Source organism: Pleurodeles waltl, chromosome 2_1 (genome assembly GCF_031143425.1).
Source record: "Pleurodeles waltl isolate 20211129_DDA chromosome 2_1, aPleWal1.hap1.20221129, whole genome shotgun sequence".
NCBI lineage: Eukaryota > Metazoa > Chordata > Amphibia > Caudata > Salamandridae > Pleurodeles > Pleurodeles waltl.
The window spans coordinates 675,989,955-676,016,901 of NC_090438.1; the positions used below are offsets into that span (position 1 = coordinate 675,989,955).

At 41.8% G+C, this 26,947-nt stretch overlaps 1 protein-coding gene across 1 annotated transcript in view; it reads right to left on the reverse strand.

Moving 5' to 3' along the window:
• The window catches only part of NAPG (NSF attachment protein gamma), a 172,446-nt gene that overhangs the window by 125,653 nt on the left and 19,846 nt on the right, over positions 1-26,947 (reverse strand). The window contains exons 3-5 of the mRNA XM_069216481.1: positions 22,639-22,723; positions 20,809-20,826; positions 493-523 (exon numbers count right to left, since the gene is read on the reverse strand). Coding sequence (XP_069072582.1) covers positions 493-523; positions 20,809-20,826; positions 22,639-22,723 — 134 coding nt within the window. The remainder of the gene's footprint in view (positions 1-492; positions 524-20,808; positions 20,827-22,638; positions 22,724-26,947) is intronic.

A 26,947-nucleotide genomic window follows, 5' to 3' on the forward strand; every position in this document is an offset into this window, starting at 1 on the left:
CAGGGGCACAGAGAGATGTCCCTGCTGGGTGACGCTCTTGCATTTTTTTAAATGATTTTTTTTAAAGTTAAATAACACTATTGTCAAATCTAACGCCCTGAAAATGGAACAAAGCTGAATGCAAATGTAGAAATAAGACTCTTCAGTACGCAAACAATGATTATAAATAAGAACCTTTGAAATAACAAACAACTAGCAGCTATACAAAGCAATTGATATATATATTTGAAAACTAAAAATATTACTGGGGAGATTAATCTAGTGGGCTTCAATTCTGATATCCAACGCTTTTTTAAGTTACAAAATGGCAAAAGTGTCGGACATCTGAAGTTGCAGGTTTTAAGTGTCTACTTCCAGGCAAAAGCTGGGAACATGAAACCTATTTAACCGTCTACCGGAAATTAGAACTAAATGCTAATGTAAAATGAAGGTGAACTCAACTAGAAGAAAAACTACCATCTATATTTAATCAATGCCTGTAAATGTACTAACCTTTAACATCATTCCAGCTTGCTCATACGCCCTACAAAAAGGAAAAAGGCAAATATTTGTAGGTTATATTTTTAGCAAATTATACAACTACTATGAAATATCAGATTGTCACCAGCAGTAGAACCAAAGCAACAAAATGCAGCTGTTGAATCATTAACTGTCCCATGGACAGACCATCCTCGATCCCAGGACTTGCTGCACAAATACACAGACTTTTACCTTCCCATTCGGGTTACAGCTGCTACTCATGTTTGTCCGAACATAGCTCCATATGTACGGACACATTTTCCCATTGACACAGAATGGGAAAAACCCTTTGCTACATCTGGCTCATAGTGTGCTATAGGCAGATGTTTGCTTCCTATAATGGGGGTGGATTTGTAAGTCACTTCAGGTTTAAGCAAAGATCTGAAGGCAACTTGTAGATGTACAAAACGTTTCTACCACACGTGCTAGGCAAAATGTTTATGTGCAGTGTAATAAGGACAGACCAGCAAAACCTATGCACTCCAAGTAAAAATGTACATTTTCAAGATGTAGATGGAATTGCAGGGCTCATTCGGGAGGCGCGAAGGAAGGCATTGGGTATTACTTTCACATACTGCATCAAGCTGTAACAAGTAGGCTCTAAATGGCAGTTATGAGAGCAGCAAGTGAGGGCATGATTTATACGTCACTTGGGGCGAAGGTAAGGGCACTGCAGTGTAGGCCCAGTGAGTGGAAGGCTCTAAAACAAGACAAAAAAGTATTGGTAACACCAATAGGTCTCACCTTTAGGACCTAATGGGTTTGCCAATGCACTTCTGGTGATGACTTGCAGCATCAGTAAAAAAGCAAAATGCTTAAAAAAACAAAGTCATGATGTTACTGGAATCACATCATTAAATTTGCACTGCATGTATGATGACAAATGGACAGGCATGAGTCACCACATGCGAGTGCGTACTTACTGGAGTGGGCGTAATTTTTCATTTCTATGCTATTTACAGATCCAAAATGGCGGACACCACTCAGACCTGTTGATAATAAAAAATACTTGTGCAAAAGTGATTTTTTAAAGCGGAACGACCTGGCAGAAAATTGTAGCTTGCTATTTAGCTTCTATCTTTTTTCTGTCCCTAAAAAAAAAGAAAGAGCTGGCATGGAGTGAGGTTATCGTTCTCAAACATTTAAATAGTGGGACTCAGCAGACAATGTATCTCTACAGAAAGGTGGCCCTACAAATCCCTAACTGCACAGGCAAACAACAGGGCTTTTTTATCATGACAGTCACAGTGAAGAGGGGCACGCAACACTGGTCCTCACTGTTGCCCCTCCTTTACCTCCTAGCCCCTGACCCTTTGTTAGCAGTCATCCATGCATCTCAGGACATACAGATTATCCCTATGCCCAGCCTCTATGAAGTCATTTCTCAATGCAATAAATGACAATCAGATTGCAATCCCTACTGAAACTTTTCCGGATACAATCGTTTTCATACTTCTCAGACTACCAGGTGAACTGGGGCAAATATGATGCACTACCTATGTTACGTACTACTATCGAAGTCGGTATGATGCAAATAGGTGCATGGAGGATTCAAGTACCATGAAGTAATCAACAGAGGCCTAGAGAGAATGGTAGAGGACAAATTGAATCCTTTATTACTCCAAGCTCAAAATGACTTATGAGGTGGGCACATCTTAACCTTTCCCTGTGGGATAAATACAAACAGGGAAACTAACTGTGGTACCGTAATATATCTACATACTTGGAATGTTTTATTAGTACACTTATACATACTGGGCTGGATAAATAGAAAAGCAAATTCTTCAGGGATAGATGGTATTGCATAGGTTGGAGCATTATAAACTCCATGTCCACATGACATTTAAAGAACTCCGACTGTAGCTTTGTATTACATTGCCCGTGACCCTTACCAAATGATTTATCTCCTATCACACACGTCACCATCTGTAATGGTGACCCTTGAACGCAGAACACTAGGGAATATACAGAGGTTGCCCTCTCTGTACACATCCAGGTCTGTGCCATCCACACTGGATAATCCTGTAATTAAGGTTACATTGGTTAACTGGAAATCTGCACATATTATGCCACTATAACGCAGAATGGTAGGCCCCCTTTTGGGGTTTCAGAATTCACTGTGAAAGCTGGGTTACGAAGGGGATATTTCAGATGGAACAATTGTTTACAGTAGTTAGCTTACAAATGTAATTCATTGTGCACTGAATTTAATCTGGATGACTGGCACTTCTGGCAATACAACCAGTAATTGCACAGCCCGAGAAGCCACATGGGGCCTTTTTCTTTAACAGAGACTCCCATTCGGCAATATCTCATGGTGTGTGTGTGTGGTCAATGGCCTGGCATTAGCACTCCATGGTGTACCTTTTGAAAGAGTGTTCTTTAAAAATGCAAAATACAAATCCTAAATGTTCCTGAAATATACATTGGCACAAGAGTACTGAGAATAAGAGTGGTTTTCCTTATTTCTGGCATGCAGTAATTTTCTAAGCGGCGAAAGACTTACATTTCTGCACTTCAAAATCTTATGAAATTTGTATTGGTCTCCCCTTAAAATTGCATAGGTTGGGTCTTCTGCTACATTCAATCTGCTGAAGATGCAACCAACCAGGGGGAGACCTGCTCCACATTCTCCCTGACTGTACTAATGACAAATGGCGACATCTGGCACTACCTGGTCTCCCACTTCCCCATTGGTGCCATGCTGCACGATAACTGACATGACAGGAGCACAGGTAGACTGCAACCTCATATGAGGTAGCCAAAGCCCTAGTTCTAAGACGTTGGAAGCAGGTAACTATAGTGAATAGCTGACAGAAGTACTATGAATGGATTACACAAAATTCTCATCTATTGTATCAATGATCAAACAGAATGTTTGGCCAAATTTGGGGGCCTCTTCTAATAATGAGCAACCATGATCTACAGATTTCAAGTAAGGTCTCTGTACTGAAAGTTGACAGTGAGGCTAAATGATATGTGCGTATCACTCACTGAATATGGCTCATGTTAGCTGTTATGCAACGGAACCATGAATCCAAAGGTGTGTTTAGAGTTGAATGAATGCTCCTTATGCTTTATTCACCTTCTCCCAACTTGCTTTCCTTTCCCACACCTTCCTTATCATTACTATTTAACTGGTGTTGATATTACTGTGGCAGTAACACAGGTGATCATGTTTGTGCTGAATGATTCTCTTGACATGCCTGTTTATTTATGGCCTCTTTCTTAGGTTGTGGTATCTGTGGCAAAGGTTAGGTCTTTAAAAGAGAAGGGGAAAAAAAAAAAAAAAAGAGTATTGGGAGGTCAGACAAGAGGCTTCTACAATATCAACAGGAGCTTTCAATGCACTTTGTAGATCAAACCTGGCCACCTTAGCATTGCAGTAATAGGCTGCTGCACAGCTCCTAGTTGAGGCAGATAGGGACAGTGTGTCAGGGAAAGAGGAGGGGACGATGTAGAAAGGCTGCATCTGATGTATCAGAACACAGAACTATTTCTGTTTTGTAAGAGAAACATGAGTTATTCAGTGAATCGAGAATGGGGAAAAAAGGAAAGAAAAAAGTTTTGGAGCTCTTAAGTTAGAGGAAAAAAGGAGAAGGCAAATGAAGAAACTGCAGTATTGAGAAAGTAGTCCAATAACAACGAAGAAACATCAAGATAGACAATGGGATTTAGGTGAGAAGTGAGATGAGCAATGTAATGTAGTGAGCTTGCTGAAGCAGATATGTTAAATAAAATTATTAATGAACGTTTATGCATTTTGAATAATAATTAATTATTATTATATGTAGAGAAAAATAATGTGCACGTTTGAAAATGTGCCCACGGAGAGTGGTCACCAAGATTCACAAATTTTACTAAAATTGACTAAAATCTGTGAAATGTTGAAAATGCGTAATAATGTTGTAGAGAAGCTAACATACTGAACTGAACCTGAACTACTCGTGTTAATAAAGTCTGCTTAGCTAGAATTTTCTGCAATGAACCGACAGACAGGAGATGATGGAACTAGAATATTTATCCAATTCAGTGTAAAGCAGACAAGATGAACTTTCCCAGGACTCGAACAATAGAGACACTGACTGGAGAAGAAGATGCAACATTTTCAATACCTGATGAGCCGGATGATGAGGCCATCATGCAGTGAACCAATCAACACCATGAGAACGGTGTAATATTAGAATTCATAGATTTGTAAAATTAAAGTTATTGGGTAGGGGAATAACTGGTGATCAACTTACCATTTAGGAATTAGGGGATGGACTGGGCAACTTTAATATAATGTCACGACAAAGGGGAAAAACATCAGAACTGATGGGGCGATGTTAGAGGCAGATGATCGAGGAGAGACCTTTTGCTGAATCTGATGCGAGATTCTGTCATTGGGCTCATGCGCTTGAGAGCCTGATGCGTTGCTGATCGATTGATGACGTGAAGACGAACACTGAATTTGTTGCTGATCCATATCGTGGATAGGTAGCTATGACAATGTGACTGATTAACTATTGTGCCTTTTCTTTCTAGGTACCAACTGTGCTGTTTTTATAGTTTTTCTCCTAGCTAGATGTTTTTCCAAATTCATGTTCCAAATTGTTTTTGCATGAAGTCTCACATGCTAATGCTAATCAGGGCTAAGTAGGGTTCCTATTCTGAGACGCTGACATATATGGTGACAAATGATTGATGGACTGATTTGCTGAACTCTGCTATTCATGCTAACATATACATCATTATTGGCTTATGTTGAGGCATTAGAACGCATATTTTCTCAAGTTCCGATTAGGTTATGTTATAGGTGGTCACTAATGAATTAACACTGAAGTTGTTTGAATAAAGTTTGAATTAACCACATGAATTAGTATTGTAACTAATAGGGAAACAAAATTGATAAAACGTATACTTGATATGTGGTTATTCATGAAATGTTGACGCTATAGATTGACAATTAATGTTTTTCTTAATGGCTATCAATTCTATTATTGATGGTCATCGATTACTACATGGCTAGCATACTCCATGCGAATCAAAAGGTTAATCGACCTATATGCGTCCCCTTGTAAGTTTACTTACTGAGGACCAGGCGCGTTAGCAGTATTTGGTAGCAGCTTGATGGTTACTTTCGTCGGAGAACTAGTTATGTGATGATTTATGGTTATGGTGGTAGTCTAAGTTAGGATTAGTTGTTCATTATTATTGTGATTAGGAATTTTTTTTTTGTGATGGCAATTGTAGCAAGAATGATGTCCCCTTAAACCCAGAAATGACTTTCCCAGATCCTGGATTCCGCTAGTAAAGTTGGGTATGTTCTCGGCGTTCTAGTGATAGTGTGAAAGTGGGAGGTTGCGCTTGCAAAGGCTTATGCAGATCGCAGGTGAATTGTGATATATGTGAGCAAAGTAGGGGGTCTGCGTATTCCAGTTGAGGTTTAATAGGAGTGTGCGTACTCCGCAGTATGAGAGTAGGGAAGTCGAGCTTCATATGTGTGTGGCGCTTTGTGCAAAAACAATTGTCCACGTGGTTGTTGGTGATGTACGGACCCTGCGTGGTCTAAGTCTCCAGAGTATATTGACAAGTGTAGGAGACACTTGGTTATATGTTGTAATCTGTTTGGTTTAGTAGGTTGATCGGGCGTGGTCAACAAGTCGGTGTGCGAGTTAAGTGAGTAAGAGAAAATTTCGATTGAGATTTGGCGAGTCCTATATGCACCAGGACAGACCCATCGATCAGTTGAGAATGAAATTTGCGGGTCGAATTTTGCTTGCGAATGTGGGAGACTGAGAAAGAGGAAAGGCTGCATGAGCGAAAAGGCCATCAGTGAAAATCCGTAAGGTCTCTAAAGCGATTGTGTACCTTCCTGTAGTAAACCAGCAGGTTTGGGTTTTTTCGGGTATTGGTTTTTGGTTAGTGCTCGCAATACTTTTGCATTCGTTTTGTGTGAGTTGAAGATTAGGAGGACAAACCGCAAGACTTTGTCAGCCGCACTGTGTGAGTGTGACGTCAGAGTGAGCCGCGCTGGGATAGGTTGGTTAGAAAGAAGAGACGCAAGAAGGATGGGCAGCCGTCCGTGAGAGACAATTGGTTGAGAAAGTGGGTAAAGGGAATCCTGGGAGTAAAAGCCATTTCCTTATTGAATTGAATAAATACAACAGAGAAAAGCTGAAGTTTTTCAAAGCGTTCAGAAGTGTCATGAATGGCAATATATACATTAAGGCGACAGTGGGGGAGCTAGCTCCACCGGAAAATTCTCCGGCATTTATTGTGATGGAGGAGCGAGGTGTTGCGCCATGTCTTTGGTTAAAGCAGTGGTGCAAACTGACAGAGAAACGGGAAGCTTTAGTGTTTCCAGAGTATGGAACGTTTAATTTGAGAATCTTGGATCAGTTGCGAATTACACTAAATGAGACGAAGCCACTTCAGAGACGGGCACAGTTTGAGGCATTAGCAGTTTGGGAGCTCATAGCAAGACAACAGCAAGAAATGAAATTCCAGAGGAGAATAAGGAAGATAGAGAAGTTTTTAGCAGAGGCAAGATGGGATTGGGAACAGAAGAAGAGGATAATGGTGACGTTGCAGGATGTTAAGTTGTTTCCTGCTATCACAGAGGAAGATGAGTCAGAAGAGAAAGAGGATACTAGCAAGAGTGATAAGAGTTCGTCAGGGGGTAAGAAGAATAAAGACCTATGTAGAAGAGGAAGTTTCAGATGTTGAGGATCTTATTACTCAGGTGTTGAGAGACTGAACTCCACCAAATGCAATACATGAAGGGGGTCCAAGTACTAGTTCTGCTCCAACGGCCCCAGCTCAAGTGTCGGGGACAGGGGGACCAGCACAAACAGATAATGGACAGGTACAAGGGGTAGTGCAGAGTACTCCTAATGCAGTGACTACTTAGATAGTCCAAACGCAGATTCACCCACCACCGGTACAGAGAATTTATCCAGAGGTACCAATTCTTGAGACAAATTCAAACTTAGTGGTACCTACGGAGCAAGTGGTTCCGAGGCCGATGTTAGTTCAGACTGAACCGACTCCAATGCTGATGCCCCAGGCACAGCCACCGGGTTTGCCAAAGTTCACACCAATGACGGGGACACAGTCATATGTGACACCAGTAATGAATCAGAGCATGGGAGTAGCCCTTTCACAAAATGCCGGTGTCAGAGCGGCACCAGATGCAATATCACTACCAATTACTTTTGGACTAGCGGTACCACTGTTTGCGCAAAAGAAGCCGATTGCAGGCGAACAGGATGAAATGTCACAAAGCCTCGTGAGGAGGGGGTGAGAGATCACGTGCAGGTAATATCAGAGCTTGGATGGATCCAGGCCATTAATGGACCTTAGTCCACTTGTTATGCTTCCAGACGCCGTAAATGGCCCGAGTGTAAGTCAGAGCTTGAAGCTTTTGACACCGCAAACTCCAGATGCAGTGGTGCAACAGGTGCCACTGCCGAACACCAGTAATGTTTCATTACAGGGATTAACAGCACAGCAGTTAAATGAGTGGTTAGACAGTCTGAATTCCGCTCGAAATGCATCCAAGTGTGAAGAGCAAATTGATCGCGTAAGACTGGCTACAGAAATAACTGAACTAGTTGAAGGATCGATGGGAGTAAATAGGTTGTATCCTATACCGAAGAAGAGCTGAGATATTTTTGTCTGGGGATTACGAGAGAAGTGGGCAAGATACACATAAATTGGCAGATAAACATGACATAGAAATTAAGAAAACAAAGCACTTGAAAAGGAGTTACTGACTAGATTTTGAGGCAAAAGATTTTGAACACATGAGATCAGCAGGGATGAAAACGCATCTCAAAGAATTATTGCAGAGTGCTCAGATTTGGGGAGCATTAGAGAAGTGGGAAGGCAGATGGGCAAAGAAGAAGGATAAATGAAAACCAGATTCCCAGAAAGTGTCTGAAGGTGTTCAGAAAGAAAAGGATCCAGTACAAATTTTACCAATGATGAAAATTCTAGGAGGGCAATCTATGCATGTTCCTTGGCACAGTGATATACTGTCATTCATAAATGATTATCCAAAACAGAGAGAAACCGGTTGAGTGGTACCAGCAGACAGACAGATTTGTGAAGCTTTCGAAAGGTGTGTGGGAAGACTTGAATACTCTGTTGGAGATAGTGGTTCCAGCCAATTTGTGGGTTGAGTGTAAGAGAGTAGTAGATTAGCCGACAAGTGAACCAGAAAGGGATAAAATTACAGGTGCACCATCACCTGAAGTGATGAAACATTATTATAAGGTGATTGAGTTCCTGAAGACGAGAATCTCACCTACTCACCTAAAAATATTGATTGGCAGAGAATTGACAGGACAGTGCAGGAAGTAAAGGAGTCGATGCATACTTAATATGAGAGGTTGTTGAAAGCGTTCAATGAGTACAGTGGTGAGGAAGGGATTGAGCCAAAAGACATGCTGCACTTTGTGTTCGGGTTTGTGGAAGGATCGAGACCTAAAGTAGGTCAGATGATTTAGAGTCATTTGATTTGTTGACAAGCAAAACCAATTGATGAGGTATTGCAGTATGCGAAATACTGTAGTGATGAGATTGAGTTGAAGGAGAAGGCTATGGTGATGCAGATTAAGGCAGCTCAAACAGGAGTGCAGGGAGCTTTAATGTAACAGATACCGCAGCAGCAGGGAACTGTCATGTTCCACCCCCAAGCGAGAGGAAGGGGTCGCGGAATCAATATAAATCGTGGTCTGGATTTGAGTACTGTAGTGGTTCAAAATGATGTGCAAGGGATGAAAAAAATGTTACTGTGTCATCTTTGCGGAAACGTGGGACACTGGAAGCGGGAGTGTCTGATAAGGGTTCAGGATGGTGTTGTTCAGCAAGGTGGTGATGTCAATACATTTCAAACTGTGAAAGTCCCTAGAATGAGGGGACTTAATTCGAATTTCCTGAATAACATGAATCAAGTGCAGAACTTTCAACCCATGCAGCAGATGAAAATGCCACGTGCACAAATGACACAGTTGCAACCAATGCAGCAGCAGGTTCCTATGGTACCTAGACAGCAAATGCAGATACCTCAAGCCCCGATGGAACAGCAACAGATGATGCTTACTCAGCAGGTCACAGGTCAGAGACAAGACAGAAGAAGTGACACAGTGCACCAATTTCCATTACATAGTGAGAATGAAATAAACGACGAGTGGAAGTGTGAGAATTTGGATGAGGAGCCATGCATGCTTGCGGCATCCCTAGAGGTAGATCCGAGAGGACCTTTTGTGAAGGGTAAGGTGATGCATCATAGGGTCTAATTTCTAGTGGACACAGGAGCTACGGGCTCCACAGTAAGAAGTGCAGAAGTGCCTAACTTACCTCTTTCAGGCAGAACAGTGCCGGTTGTAGGAGTTGCAAATAGACAGTTGATAAATCGATTACAGATCCAGTACAGGGTGAGTTTGGCAACTTCCAGGGACTGCATAAGTTTGTAGTCTGTGATTCAAGTCCAGTATCCCTACTGGGAAGGGACTTGTTATGCAAGACCAGATGTTCGATTAGTTGTTCAACTGCTGGAAAAGAGGTTCAGACGAATAGTGATGATGAGGAAGAACAAACTCCTGAAACTGAGAATGAAACCATTAATGAAGAGTACCCGTTGATCGAGTTTTTCCCGATGTTTACCATGAAAAAATTGCATGCAGACCTGCAGGGAACAGTACAGGAAAACGTGTGGGACCTGAAAGGGAAAGAAGTGGGCTTGATCAAGGGAGTGGAGCCGATTAAGATCACTTTGAAGCAGAATGTAGTGTTCCCGCAGTGTCCACAGTGTAACATGGCACAAGATATTCTGATGAAAGTAGCACAGATAACTGGAGATTTCCTAAAACAAGCGGGTTTTGAAAGAAGTATTGATCAGTCCATGTTATTCACCCACAATGGGCTTAAAGAAACCTTGTGGGAAAGTACGAATTGTGCAAGATTTGCGAAAATTTAACAACATGGTGGTCAAGTGTTGCCCTGTAGTGACAAACCCAGCAGTAATATTGTTTCAGATTCCACGCGATGCAGAGTGGTTCACAGTGGTTGACTTGTCACAAGCTCTTTTTCTGTGCCTCTTCATGAGGCTATTCAGTTTCTTTTTAGTTTCAAATTCCTAGACAGAGTCTACAGCTGGTGTAGGCTTCCTCAAGGGTACACAGAGTCACCATCCTTGGTCAATCAGATCTTGAAAAAGAATCTGGAGTCAGTGGAACTGCCGTACCAATCGACTCTGGTGCAATACATTGACGACTTACTGATTGCATCTAAAACAAGGGACAAGTGTAAGTATGACTCGATTGCCCTGTTGAATCATTTGGGAAAATTTGGACACAAGGTGTCACCTTTGAAACTGCAGTATTGTCAGAAGTCAGTGAACTATCTGGGACACCAAACTGAGAAAGGTTCAAGGAGAATTTCCAGAGAAAGGATTACAATGATATTGCAGAGAAGTCCCCCGACTTCAAAGAGAGATGTCAGAATGTTATTGAGAATGGTAGGCTATTGTCGCCAGTGGAGTCCAAATTTTGCTGAGATTGCCAAACCATTGCAGCAGTTGACACATAAGGAAGTTACAGATCCCATCACATTAGACCAGGATCAGATGAAAGCTTTCACTGAGTTGAGTGAGTTTGTGCAGAGCTGCAGCGTTGGGTATGCCTGATTACAAGAAGCCATTCATATTGTTTTTTCATGAACGTGATGCTTGTTCTTAGTCTGTCTTGACACAGGTTCATAGAGATGCTTATCGCCCACTAGCCTATTTTTCAGCTACCTTGGACCCAGTCGCAGCAGCCTTACCAGGTTGTTTGCGCGCAGTTGGTCAAAGCCTTTAACAGTGTGAGGGAGTAGTGATGGGATACCCTCTAACGGTAACGGTACCTCACTCTGTTGCGATCTTACTGACAAGGACAAAAACACAGTATTTGAATGGTGCCAGACTGACAAGGTATGAGACGAGCATTTGAGGTGCTCCAAATGTAACATTGAAAAGATGTACAGTGCTGAACCCGGCAACATTGCTTCCAAGTGATGCTGTTGAAATTGAAAAGGAAGAAGACATTGAGCATGATTGTCTTGAGGTAACTGAATTGTGCACAAAACCCAGACCAGATATCAGAGATACACGATTGGAAGAAAATGACCAAATTGTCTTTGCTGATGGCTCATGTCTCAGAGATGGTACAGGAACACTGAGAGCAGGATATGTTGTGTGCACGATTACAGGTACATTAGAAGATACTTGGCTTTGAGGTGAATGTTCTGCACAAGTAGCAGACTTGGTAGCTCTTTCTAGAGCATGCCATGTATCTGCAAAATTGAGAGTCACTATCTTAACGGATAGCCAATATGGATTTGGAATTGTTCATGATTTTGGTCAATTGTGGTCACAAAGAGGTTTCCTGACCTCTACTGGTTCACCAGTAAGAAACGGCGACAGAATAAAAGAATTGTTGCATGCAATACAGTTACCTGAAGAAATTGCCATGGTGAAATGCAGCGCACATCAAAAGACACAGGATTACATCTCACTAGGAAATGGATATGCGGATCAAGTCGTAAGGTTTTGCGCAATGAACTGTATATCGTTCAAAGATAAGCGGGAACTGATGTCAGAAGAAGACAACACATGTACATGTTTTGCATTGAAAGTGATCGATACATTCGAAGAGATGAAAACACTGCAAAATGTTGACAAGGAAGAGAAACGACTTTGGTCCAAACTAAACGTGTCCAAAGACCTGATAAGATTTGGGTTTCTGAAGAGGGTCAGATGGTCCTGCCAAATAGTTTATTATCGCAAATGGCTAGGTATTACCATGGGAAGGCACAGATTGTGAGGAATGCCATGGTTTGGTTGTTCAAGATTGATTGGTTCAATCCTAAGTTTAGGAAGGCAGCAGAGGCAGTATGTCATCGCTGTATAATTTGTCAGCAGCTAAATGTGAAAAAAGGGACAGTGGTGAATTTGAGCCACATTGGAAGAGCAGGAGGTCCATTCAGCAGGATGCAACTGGATTTTATTGAGATGCCTGCGTGTGGAGGTTTGAAGTACGTGTTGGTGATTGTATGCATTTTTAGTCACTGGATTGAAGCATATCCCACCAGAAGGAATGACAGTCTCACAGTAGCAAAGTTGTTGCTCAGGGAGTTGATACCACGTTTCGGGTTTCCGATCTCTTTAGAATTAGATAGGGGAACTCACTTCAACAACGAGGTGATTAAACTCATATGTGCAGCACTAACCATTGAGCAGAAGTTGCATTGTATCTATCACCCTGAAGCATCAGGACTACTGGAACAGATGAATGGTACCTTGAAATCAAGCATTGCCAAGATGTGTGCAGCTATGAATCTGAAATGACCAGTTGCATTGCTTTTGGTGTTGATGTCGATGAGAAATACACCTAACAGGAAGACAGGGCTGTCACCCCATGAGATCCTCATGGGCAGATCAGAGATTACCAGCAGTTCCAGCCAATGCACTTGTAAATATAACAGATGATATGGTGTTGGACTACTGCAAGGGACTGGCTGATGTGGTTCGCTCTTTCAGCAGGTGCAGGCCACCACCCTGCCACCAATCCACGATCCAGGGCACAATCTGAGAGCCAGTGATTGGGTCATTGTCCGAAAACATGTTCGCAAGACATGTTTAGAGCCACACTGGAGAGGGCCTTACCAGGTGGTCCTAACGACAACGACAGCTGTGAAGGGTGCAGGACTCCCGAACTGGATACATGCGAGTCATACGAAGAAAGTGGCATGTCCACAGGATCATGAAGAAGTGTTGTTGAGAGCACCAACAACAGCGAAACAGGTTGCTGCACCTAAAATAGAAAAAGAACCAAGAGAAACTGAAATTGAACAAGAGCCTGTGGAAGATGGCTCTATTACCCCTGTAAGAGACGAAGGTGAAGAATTATAGGAGGGTGTGGAAGAATCAATCTCAACGGATACAGCAGGAGAGACTACGCTGCAGGGATTCTCTCAGAAGCAGACAGCGTTGAGAAGCAGACAGAGCAAGTGCCAGACCAAGAGTTGAGACGGATCATAGTCAAGGTACTCTGACTCCTCCTGAACCTATTGCAGGTCCATCAAGAGAAAACACCATGGAGAAAGAGAAGAAGAGTCCAATCCTGGGAAGAATAGTGACAGAAGGATTGAGAAAAGGAGATAAATGGCATGAGTCGAAAGTGGGAAAAAGAAAGGAGTTGGTCATAAATGAACAATTGAGGAAGAGTTAGATACTACAAGAAAACAAAGAATTGAGTGAAGGAGAACTAAGTGGGGATCGAAAGTTGAAAAGAAAGAATAGCAAGTCAGCGTAACGCAGGTCCTGAATGGGCGTATGCAACTACTAATGAATGGCAACACGAGTTTATGTCCTTTTGTTTTGACAGAGAGGTTCCGAGTCAGTACTTTGATGTAACCTAAAGGTGAACAAGAAGCTAAATTGTTGAACCAATCTGAAATACCTTTAAGAGACTGTTGAAAATAAACCGAAAGAGACATTGATAACCTGATTTGAAATAAAACCCAGACAAAGGAAAAGGGTTACTGGATGTAAAGCTGAACTGTGAGAAAATAATTTTTCCTTGTTTTGATTTTACTGCACCCTATATAAGAGTTACTTTTGCTTTCTGATTTTTTACAGATCATGGCTGAGTTAAATAATGAAGATAGGAATGCTAGGCACTGTAAATACATGAGCATTGGATTGGCGATTATGTGTGGGATTTTGCTTATAGTAGTGACTGTGGGAATGTTGGTTCTTGATATTAATCAATCAATCAAAAAAATGTATACAGCGCACTACTCACCCGTGAGGGTCTCAAGGCGGTTGAGGAGCCAATAGTATTTCTGTTCCTGAAACTACTACACTACACTAACGGCTTTGGAGAGGTTTAAGTTAGATGAGAAGTATTTGCATAACTATACTAATGCTCAAGGAGAGCTTTCTTCTGATGTTTTCTATCAGTTGTTGAGTGAGTATGTTGAGACGATGGATGCAAGGAAATGTCTTGTGTGTACGCAAATTCCTTCGTCAGTAGAGGAAGGAGTTACGTACCATAGTCTTCCGCTAACCTACGGAATAAACTGTAGTTTGCTACTGACAGGTTCTATAATCAAGAGTATATACAATATTTTGACTAACTATGATGTGGTGTTTTCGTTTATTCATATTATTAGATATCTGAGAAGAGTAGCCAATGATCATGATATAGTATTAGTTAGATGATTCTTTGAGCCCACACTAACATTTGGAACTGCTTATGCGGATAAAAATAATCTCACATGCTTGCTTACACCTTTAGAAAAGAGCTTCATAGGGCATACTGATGACAGGAGAAGGGGCATTAAAAAAATAAATTTAGAAAAAGGCTTTGAGAAAAGGACCTATAAGAATGATTATGCTTACACTGCAATTAAAACGCAAGGAAAATTAGCATTAGATGCATTACATGTAGGGAAATATATATATATATATATTTATATATATACATACATACATACATACATACCAAAATCACGCACTGACACTATTAGTGGGAACGAGTGAATGTAGGCATGTGTTTTTGTTTCAGAGTAAATGGACTTTTATGTTGAATGGTCAGGACCCTGTGATTCCTGGTGTCTATTATACTTGTGGACTTAATGCTTATTACCGTCTTCCAAGAGGATGGTATGGGACATGTTATATGGGGATAGTGCTCCCAAAGATTTACTAGATAGATGACTTAAAGAAGTTTCCGAGATTGACTGAATTGCATCATAAGCGACAGAGGAGGGAAACCTCTTCTCCAGTTGTGAGAGATATCTTTGGTGCAGGGATTCCTTCACTGAGTCATCATGAATTCGATCAAGATTTTGTAATTTACTACTGTGAATAACATGCTGACAAATTTTAAAGGGGCAATACTCCTGATAGATACAGAATTAGCTGCGGATAGAGCTATGACGCTTCAGAATCGCCTTGCTTTAGAAATCCTTCTAGCGAAGGACGGCAGAGTCTGTAAAATGATTAACTCTAGGCATTGCTGCTCATACATTCCTAACAATACTAAAGAGATAAGAGACTTAGGGCCAGGTGTAGCAAAGGGTTTTACCCATTCTGTGTCTATGGGAAAATGTGTTTGTACATATCGCCCTTACTCACTAACCTGACTAACTCAAGTAAGGATTTGAAAGAACTGAAGGAACATGGTGTTTGGGAAAAAGTTGGAAAGGGATTTGCTTCAGTGGGAAAATGTCTTAGTAATTTGGAATGGGGTATTATTAAAAATCATACAGGGAATATTAATTGTGATTGCTTGCATATTAGGATTATGGGGTGAATTGTGTCAAAAGATTAAATTGAAAAGGTCTAAACTTAATCAGAGGAGGGAAGAACGAAACAGGGAAAGAATTTATAGAGAAGATTTGAGAAGGAGACAAAACACTGAGGAGACTGAATTGTGGAAATAATTATGGTAAAAGTAATGTGATGACGTTTAGTCATCAGAGGAGGGATTGCTGAAGCAGATATGTTAATTAAAATTATTAATGAATGTTTATGCATTTTGAATAATAATATGTAGAGTAAATTAATTAAGAAAAATAATGTGCACGTATGAAAATGTGCCCACGGAGAGTGGTCATCAAGATTCACGAATTTCACTAAAATTGACTAAAATATGTGAAATGTTGAAAATGCGCGATAATGATGTAGTAATAATTCATATTGAGCTATATAACTTATGTTTTACATTATTTTGTAGAGTTAACTTAGCTGAAGTTGTGGCCTAGTTTTTGCCAGGCCTCATGCAGAAGCTGAATAATCATGCAATGTAGAGAAGCTAACGTGCTGAACTGAACCTGAACTACTTGTGTTAATAAAGTCTGCTTAGCTAGAATTTTCTGCAATGAACCGAGGGACAGGAGATGATGGAACTAGAATATGTTTCCAATTCAATGTAAAGCAGACAAGATGTACTTTCCCAGGACTCGAACAATAGCGACACTGACTAGAGAAGAAGATGCAACATTTTCAATACCTGATGAGTCAGATGATGAGGACATCGTACTATGAACCAATCAACACCCTGAAAACGGCGTAATATTAGAATTCATAGATTTGTAAAATTAAAGTTATTGGGTAGGGAAATAACTGGTGATCCACTGACCAATTAAGAGTTAGGGGATGGACTGGGCAACTTTAATATAATGTCATGACAAAGGGGAAAAACTTCAGAACTGATGGGGAGATGTTAGAGGCAGATGATTGGGGAAAGACCTTTTGCTGAATTTGATGTGAGATTCTGTCATTGGGCTCATGCGATTGAGATCCTCATGCGTTGCGGATCGATTAATGACCTGAAAATGAAGACTGACTTAGTTGCTGATCCATATCGTGGATAGGTAGCTATGATAATGTGACTGATTAGCTATTGTGCCTTTTCTTTCTAGGTACCAACTGTGCTGTTTAAGTTTTTCTCCTAGCTAGATGTTTTTCCAAATTCATCTTCCAAATTGTTTTTGCATGCAGTCCCACATGCTAATGCTAATCAGGGCTAGGTAGGGTTCCTATTCTGAGACACTGACATATGGTGACAAATGATTGATGGACTGATTTGCTGAACTCTGCTATTCATGCGAACATATACATCATTATTGACTTATATTGAGGCATTAGAATCCATGTTTTCTCAAGTTCAGATTAGATTATGTTACTGGTGGTCTCTAATGAATTAACACTGAAGTTGTTGGAATAAAGTTTAAATTAACCTCATGAATTAGTATTGTAACTAATAGGGAAATAAAATTGATAAAACATATAATTGAGTTGTGGTTATTCATGAAATGTTGACGCTATTGATTAATGTTTTTCTTAATGGCTATCAATTTGTGTATTGATTATTGATGGCCATCGATTACTACATTGCTAGGATACTCGATGCGAATCAAAAGGTTCATCGACCTATACGCGTCCCCTCGTAAAGAACAAAAGATCAGAGTCGGATGGCATCAACACGATAAAAAGGTGGCCAGCTAAGGAGGCAGAGGGTAAGAACAAAAAGTCGGAGTTGGACCAATGTACAGAGAGAAGGCAAATGAAGGGGGGGGATATGAGTTTTGATCATGTGTTAGAAGCCTTGAAGGAGAGGTAGGCAACAGATTTTTAGCAAGGAGCGAGGCTTGGGCTATAGTTGCATGAATGGGAGGACACTTGTACTGGCTAGATGTCACAAGTAGGGAAGGATGTAAAAAGTAGATCTTGGTAGTAGCCCGATTTTGCAGCAACTAGTGCCAGAATAAGTGCAGTGTGGAAATGCTTAAAGGTGTCCGTAGTTTTAAAATTTTCTCTTTACCTATACAGCATACAAGAAGGTCTTAAGAGAGGGCATTGTTTAGTCCGAGCCAACATTGGACATACAGTCCTGTAGAGTGAATATAAAGAGGCGAAAAGGAGCATTACATTTGGTTTAAAGGATATGACGAAGGTTATAGTAGCAGGTAGAGTTGAAAAGAGGCCCCCAGATTGTGGAATTAGTCCATAATTGTTAAACCTGACATGCCTTAGGGTGGTCACCCCTAACTTTTTGCCTGCCTCCCTCCACTTTTTGGACTCTGTTTTTGCTGGCTTTTAGACTCTGCACACTTTACCACTGATAACCAGTGCTAAAGTGCATATGCTCTCTCCCTTTAAACATGGTAACTTTAGATCATGCCCAATTGGACTATTTAATCTACTTATAAGTCCCTAGTAATGTGCACTGTATGTGCATAGGGCCTGTAGATTAAATGCTACTCGTGGGCCTGCAGCACTGATTGTGCCACCCACTCAAGTAGCCCCCTTACCTTGTCCCAGGCCTTCCATTGCAAGGCCTGTGTGTGTGCAGTTTCACTGCCAATTCGACTTGGCATTTAAAAGTACTTGCCAAGCCTAAACCTTCCCTTTTTCTACACATAAGTCACCTCTAATGTGTGCCCTAGGTAACCCCTAGAGCAGGGTGCTATGTGGGTAAAAGGCAGGACATGTACCTGTGTAGTTTACATGTCCTGGTAGTGTAAAACTCCTAAATTTGTTTTTACACTACTGTGAGGCCTGCTCCCTTCATAGGCTAACATTGGGGCTGCCCTCATACATTATTGAAGTGGTAGCTGCTGATCTGAAAGGAGCAGGAAGGTCATATTTAGTATGGCCAGAATGGTAATACAAAATCCTGCTGACTGGTGAAGTTGGATTTAATATTACTATTCTAGAAATGCCACTTTTAGAAAGTGAGCATTTCTCTGCACTTAAATCTTTCTGTGCCTTACAATCCACGTCTGGCTGGGTTTAGTTGACAGCTCCTTGTGCATTCACTCAGACACACCCCAAACACAGGGTACTCAGCCTCACTTGCATAGATCTGCATTTTGAATGGGTCTTCCTGGGCTGGGAGGGTGGAGGGCCTGCTCTGACACAAAGGACTGCCATACCCCCTACTGGGACCCTGGCAGACAGGATTGAACTGAAAGGGGACCTGGTTCACTTCTTAGCCACTCTTTGAAGTCTCCCCCACTTCAAAGGCACATTTGGGTATAAAACAGGGCCTCTGCACTACCACATCAGACACTTTCTGGAGAAGAAACCTGAACCAGAACCTGCATCCTGCCAAGAAGAACTGCCTGGCTGCTCAAAGGAATAACCTGACTGCTTCCTACAAAGGACTGCTGCCTTGCTGTTGGCCTGCTGCCTTGCTGAACTCTTGCCTTGCTGCAGAAGTGCTCTCCAAGGGCTTGGATAGAGCTTGCCTCCTGTTCCCTGAAGTCTCAGGACCAAAAAGACTTCTCTTTTTCAACTGGACGCCCTGTGCGCTGAAAAATTCGACACACAGCTTGCTCCACGGTAAAAAAAATCACTGCACGCCGATCCGGAAAGACGCCGCTCGACGCGACGCCTGCGGTGCGACAGGAACTTCGACGCGCGGCCCGCCTGGACAACGCCGGCCGACTTCCAGAGAGGAAATCGACGTAGCGCCTGCTGTGAGGAAGAAAATTCCACGCACAGCCCACCGGAACGATGCGCAGCCGGATAACAAGCCTAGAATTCCACGCACAGACCCTGGTACATCTGGTAATCCCGCGACCCACAGAAGGAGACGGTCCGCGTGCCGGAAAACGACGCACGTCTTCCCCAAGGGAAAAATAACAACGCAAGTCCATGTGTGAAGGGGCGAAACTGACGCACACACCATTTTTCTTCCCAGAGAACGACGCACGTCTCCCTGCGTGGAAAATAACGACGCAAGTCCGTGTGTGAAGGGGCGAAACTCACGCACACACCATTTTTCCATGCATCTCCTCCTCTGCGGCCCTATGCGGAGATTTTCCACTCCAAACCAGGTACTTTGTGCTTAAAAGAGACTTTGTTTGCTCTTTAAAGACTTAAGACACTTTATACAACTTTTCAGTGATATCTCTACAAATTCATATTGCATCTTTTATCGTTTTGACCTGCAAATATCCAGATAAATATTATATATTTTTTTAAACACTGTGTTTTGTATTTTTGTGGTGCTATATTGTGTTATTGTATGATTTATTGCACAAATACTTTACACATTGCCTTCTAAGTTAAGCCTGACTGCTCAGTGCCAAGCTACCAGAGGGTGGGCACAGGATAATTTGGATTGTGTGTGACTTACCCTGACTAGAGTGAGGATCCTTGCTTGTACTGGGGGTAACCTGACTGCCAACCAAAGAACCCATTTCTAACAATAATCATAGGGGATGATCTCTAAAAAATTATCTGTATTTTGGCATTGGTAATCTGGAAGGCATTAGGCTGAAAATAATGCAGTCAAAATGATTACCATTTATTGGGCACAGAAATGAGAGCTGGAGAGGAGTCAGAATGAAGTTATTTGAAAAGTATATGTTACTAGTGATTTTGGATATTGAAGACTATAATCAATGAAGGGAGTCTAAGGTACAGGTTTAGCACCTCAAATAAAGATCAGACCTCAATGTGTCCTCTGAGCCAAGTGCAAAGCAGTGACCAAAATATTCTCTTACAAAAAACAAAACACAGCACTGATTTAAATGTTTTTTCTACAAAGCTCAGGTAGACGCAGCATGCAGATCTGATTCCTACCACAAATCTTCAGCAGTCCAATGAAACTTGGCAAAAAAAAGCGGTAAAAATGATCTCAATCTATAAAATCAGTTCTAAATTTGTCAAATTATTGACTGACACAGTCTACTGTTTATACTTGCAAGCAATGAATAGGCATAAAAATATATACTCACTTGGCAGCGTGGAAAAGACTAGAACCAAGATGACTATGGTTAAGTATTAAACATTGGGTATCTGTCGTAGAATTTATCAGCCCTTTCCCAAAACAGTGGCCCATGAAGCAAGGAGTTACAGTGCAGAAATGTAAGTTTATGAAACCACCTCAGTGTCAGAGTGAAGTAACTTAAACCAGGTAAGACAAAGGGTCTAATCACAAGGCTGGCGGACCAAGGACTGCCAGCCTCGCAGTGGGGGTTAGACCGCCACAAATGTCCAACCACCAAATTACAACCCTGGCGAACGGACCAGCTAGGAGACTGCCATTCCCAATGGGGTGACAGCAGTCTGAATTGTACTCAGCCAGGGCGGCACTGAACTCCGCTCAGCCTGGCTGATTTCAACTTGCCTCACTGCCAGCCTTACAATGGCAGGGACCCCGCCAGGGTAAGGCTGTGGGTAATGGTGTACTGGGAGCCACGGGGGGGCCTGCACTGCCATGGCATAGGCAGTGCAGGGCCACCCAGCCCATCACCTTCAGAATGTGCACTTGTGCTTTGCGAAGGTGCAGGACAGGCCCCCTGTCCAATGTGTGGCCGAGTCACAGCAGTGTCCACTGGGCTGAACGTCGGGAAACTACGAAGATGGAGGTTCCCACCGGTCAGCTCAGTGGAAACTTGTAATAGGCCGGTGGAGAGATTGCCAGCACCGCCAACGGTCTCCTCATTGTGAGTCTGGCGGTTGGGTTTTCCAACCACCAGACTCCTAACCAGGCCCTAAGTGTCTCAAAAGTGCAATTATATTATAGCACGCCTAAAATGATTACATAAAAACGTAGTTTTATGCACTTATTGAGATTTATACCTAAACCTGTAACCTATGCAACATATTAATCAAATTATTTTGCACAATCAATAAATATTTCCAATATATTTGTTGAAAATTGTACCAAGTACTTGGACATCAGACTGACTGATTACTGCTCCCAACATTTAACAATAATTACAAGGGAACCTTAGTCTAAACACTACCTAAAACAGTGTTGAGGATTTCTTTATAGACCCGACTCGCAAAACTCGAGGGACTTTTAGAAGAGTAAAAATAAACCTAGGTGTGTCCTAAAGTGACTTTCATTTTACAATTCCTAAGGGCTAAACATGGAAAACTATGAACATTGTAGTGTTTCAGGCAGAAGTGCTTTGCTTAATCCTAAACTAAATAGGTCATCGATGTCTATATTGGCCACTCTGAGCTGGTGGCATATCCACATTTAGAAAAATGTAGATTTCTGAAACGTCTTTATTCTAAATGTGGATATGCTACAAATCTGGCATGGACTCGGCTCTGCAGGACCGACTTTGCAGAACCCTGATAGCTATAATATGATTGAACATGGCCTATATCAATGATACTAACAACGGAACGCAGGGTAATCTTTTGCTAAGCTGAATCATTTGTGGGGTCGTTTGCATAAACATGGCTAGATTTAAGGAAAATTACATTCTTTCAAACTGAAAAACTTGGAGAAACTGCAGAACCTAAAAATAAAGGAAGAGATGTTCACGGAAGAACACAACAGAAAATAATTTTCAGAGTCATGCCAAGAAACTTCTGGAAAAGATCTGTGACAAAATCTAACTTCCGTAATATTGTATAATTTTAACATGAAAAACTATTTTCAGCCCTGTACTTAAAGCTGAATCAGCTCCCCAAACCAATCAACCCCAGAGTCATGATTCTATTGGGCAGAGGGTATTCAATAGGATTTCATCAGTGAGTCTCAGTCGCTTTTCATTTTGCGATAACAGGCGTTAGCAGAGGGATCTCTCATACAGATGAAAAGATACGATTTGTTATTTTCATAACATTCCGCTTCCTTCAGATAAGCATCCTTTGCTTGGTCAAACTGCTTCGCATTCTTAAAAGCAACCGCTAAAAAAGAAAAAAAGAGAGAAATAGAAGTTGTCAATTGGCGACTTTCTTGTTGAATGCCATTTCCTCATAATCACAAAAAGTGCAAAAGCACAGTTGTGCAGTATGCTCAGATTTTCAACATAAAATACAGATATAACAAATGTTTGAAATAATGCATGCTGTTTTTAATCTCGATTTCCTCAGTCTAATTTATACATGTTAGTTGCTCCTAATTCACTCAAGCATACTTAAGTTAGCTGTAATGTTATACAAAATTAAAAATGGATCTCCTTTCAGGTTCTTGGGGCATTCAGTGACAATGTAGACAAGAGAGGACTGCTTTCTAATGCTACCTTAAAACACCATCTATATTAGGTTATAGTCCTATTTTGTTGTGTTTATGCAACGTGAGAGCAGCATGGTGGTCGCAGCGAGTATTATTCTGCACAATCACACAACTTACATTTTACCCTTTACGTCAAGCCACCACCATGAAGTATAGCAAGCTGGACACGAAAAGCCAACCATTAACTGCCACGCCACCAAATTAGCAGCCCACAAACTAGCTACCTTCCCTATCACTCATTGACTTTAACCATGTGCAGCACTCCGCTGCCCTTTGGCTAGGTTTGCACTGAAGAGATACAACATACATACACACAAAGCAAGAAATACAAGACGAAAACATTCAAATACAAAGCAAACGCATTACAAACTAACAAGGGGGTGCGCATTAGATAGAAGGGAGGAGAATAGTTGCAAGGACCAGTGGTAGATGTCATTGATGATAAATGGAAACATGCAATGACAGTACATCAACAGTATTTACGTGGCGCACATTCAAGCTACTTTTTCATTACACATGCTTACAATTGTAAAAGACACAGTGATTAGATAATTTGCACAGAATCACACGTAAGGTCAACTGCCAAAGGTGGGGTTAGAGTCTAGATTCCTAGACTTCCAAGTCAGCAGCTCAACTACGAGATACCAGTGGTTATATCAGGAACAGAGATTCCCTTGGACAGCATATTACAGGTCCACAAGTGTCAGAGTGCTTTACATAGATGGCAAACATTTCACATTTCAGGTAGTATTAAAGTACAAACACTGAAAAAATTTAAATTTGAATTATATGTACATTGGATAGTTTTTTGTACTCACACATACCAATATAAGGAGCTGAGTTGTGACAGTATAAATTGTCAAAGAAACACTTCTCAAAGCACTTTCCTGACATCCCACATGCATTTTGTACCCCAAGTGGTCACAATGAATCTGTAAACAACTGATCAAAACTGATGTTGTTGAGCAACAAGACACTGTTAAACAAACAAGTAAAACTAAGTACACCACCAACTTGAATGCAATGTCTTAGTTAACATTTCAGATAATGATTCGTTGTGAGCAGATGGTATTCGGCAGTTAGAGTTGCAGCCTCCTCTTTCACTTGCAGCGGGACGCTCTCCACAGCAACCTACGCTCAGTCAGCGCAGGGAGAGGAAATGCATCAGAGCAGGGAAAAGGGAAGCTGTAATCAGATCTGCTGTCACTGGTGCTTCTGAGGTCCGTTCGTGTGTGTGTGTGTGTGTGTACAACAGGGTGAACAGGGCAGTATTACGGAAGGTGGAGGCAGTCGGAGTATGTGTGTTTAAGACCACCAACCAGTCTACCCGGCTTGAGTAACAGCCATGCCGTGTGAATTTGCGTTTCGTGGCTGCCTTGCACAGGCAATGGCATGTGCTGTGAAGGCGCCTGCTCGGGCTTCTAATGCCTTTAAGCTGCTACAACTGACAAGAAATAAAAAAAAAAAAAGAGTCCCAGACACAAAGAGATGAGCACCAAAGTAGAATGATAGCAGTAGTTAGGGCCAGCTCCGTGGGAGGAAATAAATGAGCACAAGGTGGGACAAAGAGGAAAGATTATCTACTAGCAGCCAAGCTTTTATAAAGGACAATTAAAGGAACAAATAAAAAGGCAATGGGTGGGCGCGTTAGCCCACAGAGTGATTACAGCATGTCTCGAAGACTGCAAGAGAGGAGCAGAGTCAGAAATCAACCCGAATATGGCTGCACGTATGTGTAAAATTAAGTGACACTCCCCTGCAAGATCCTATTTTATCATCCAAAGAGATGGTACACTGAGAACAGAATTTAGGCGAGCTCTCCTAAACAAGAAAGGAACCAATGCAGCCTCTGCTTGTCCTGCTGTGATCTCCAAATTCCTCTGCTACTAGCATCACTAGAACAGAGGCAGATCAAGGTGGCGAGCCCACCTAAATACCCCTGCTAGGCCACCAGTCTGGACATGATGTCATACGCCCGGGGACAGGGGCCAAAGTCTGGGGATAGCCGTGGCTACCTTAATCTGCCAGGTTGTCACTGAAAACATTCACCCATCAGCTGTGGGGAAACACTAAGAGGCTTGTCCCCTTCAGTGTCCCCCCAGCGCGTGAAGTTGCCATCCACTGATCACCACGTCCCCTATACAAGTACAAATGTGTTTCGCCGCACCAAATAAGGCTTACACTGCTACTTTCTGCATCAACCTAATTAAGAGGGGGAAGAAAAAACACTTAACACAAACAGAGAGTTGGAGAGAAGAGGAAGATAAACCTTATACTGTCTCCACAAAAGCAGAACCATAAACACCATACCCGGGTTCCCTGGACTCGGCAGACATGACGTGGACACAATACAGATAAGATTTTACCACCTTTGGGTTCTATTGTTTGTTTGTCTAGTTGCTGTGTGTACGGCTGAGCGATTGCATTCAGAGGCATTATGACGCTAGTATTGTACATGAACTATGACCTATATATATATATACTGTATATGTATATATATATATATATGTGTGTATGTGCCTCAAACTAATTTATGACTGGACAAGTATTTCAGAGCTTTATACTTGAGCTAACTTCTCCCACCTTCTGGGCCTTATTACTTTAGTGAACTCCACGCCCAACTATTATTACCATTGCAGAGCTACCATGGCTGGCAGGACTTTGACTGCCTTTCTCCCTTCCATGGAGCTCATTGGTTGTTCTTTTGTTTTGCCTTTGTTTCCTGATTTTAGTGTGTGACTATAAGGGGACACTCTCCCTCCTAGACTTGGGGCCATTTGCCCTTCAGGATTAGGGTAAGAGAACCCCCCTCTTCTATTTGGGAAATTCCCACTTTCGAGTACTTCTTCTCACGTTGATATTGCATGACTTTGTGTTTGCTGTGTCACCTACCTGTGTGCTGTGGTTTGCTGTGTATCACTGATAACGTATAATGTACTAACGATTTTGTCTCTTTTAGGCCTCCATAGTCTAGCTTCCCACAGGTAGGCCCTCTCCTTTTATAACACCTGAGCTCCTCCTATTGAGGTAGCCCCTCTTCTCTTGCTTCTATTGTGCATGAAACTGAGGGATCCCAGGCCCTGAAGAATGCCCCCAGACCTCCTATGGCTCTTAGCAGTGGGCTTAAACATGTTGGCCAGTAACTACTAGATAGGTGACCCTGTGAGTCTTTACTCTCCTATAGGTGTCTCATCATTTGTTCTTAATCTCACCAGCGGTCACCACAAATAAAGGTGTACTATTACACAGGTGACCGACTAGTTTTAAAAAAAATATTTTCCCAAGCAGAGCTGGATCCCATATTTTTCCAGATAACTTGAATTTCTGCACTCCCTCCTGTTCTTTTAACGGTGAGTTTGAGTCCGTCCAGGTAGCACTGTCCTACCAGGATGGGGCTAGGTGGTCATATGATAAAGCAAGACACTACATAGTGTGTGAGACCACCTAGTCCGTAAAGGAAATTTCCCCCATCACGTAGCTTTAAGCAGCACGCAACATGATTCTCATAGTGTGAGATTGAAGAGCCCTAGGTACATTTGTTACTAGCGGTTCCATCTAACAAATAAACCCCATACCTCTTGTGTTTATGAAGAAAAAACACTTCCTGTTTTTCTTTCCTGCACATGTGGCATCCCCGGTACCTGGTTTGGTGTATGCTTTCATTTTAGTTTATTAATGTTCTCAATGTATTTCCCCTTTCTACTCATCAGAGAGTTGTGCTACAGCAGACTGTCTCTGCGACCACTTGTGAACTGGCTCACTTGTGAGTGGGATGCCACAAACGTAGCGCTTCCAACCCCACATCCCCATTGTGCAACGGGGGAATGTGTCCGGCATGTATTTTCTACTTCACCTTCAGGGAGAAGTTATACATATTTACTATATATTTTTCCCCT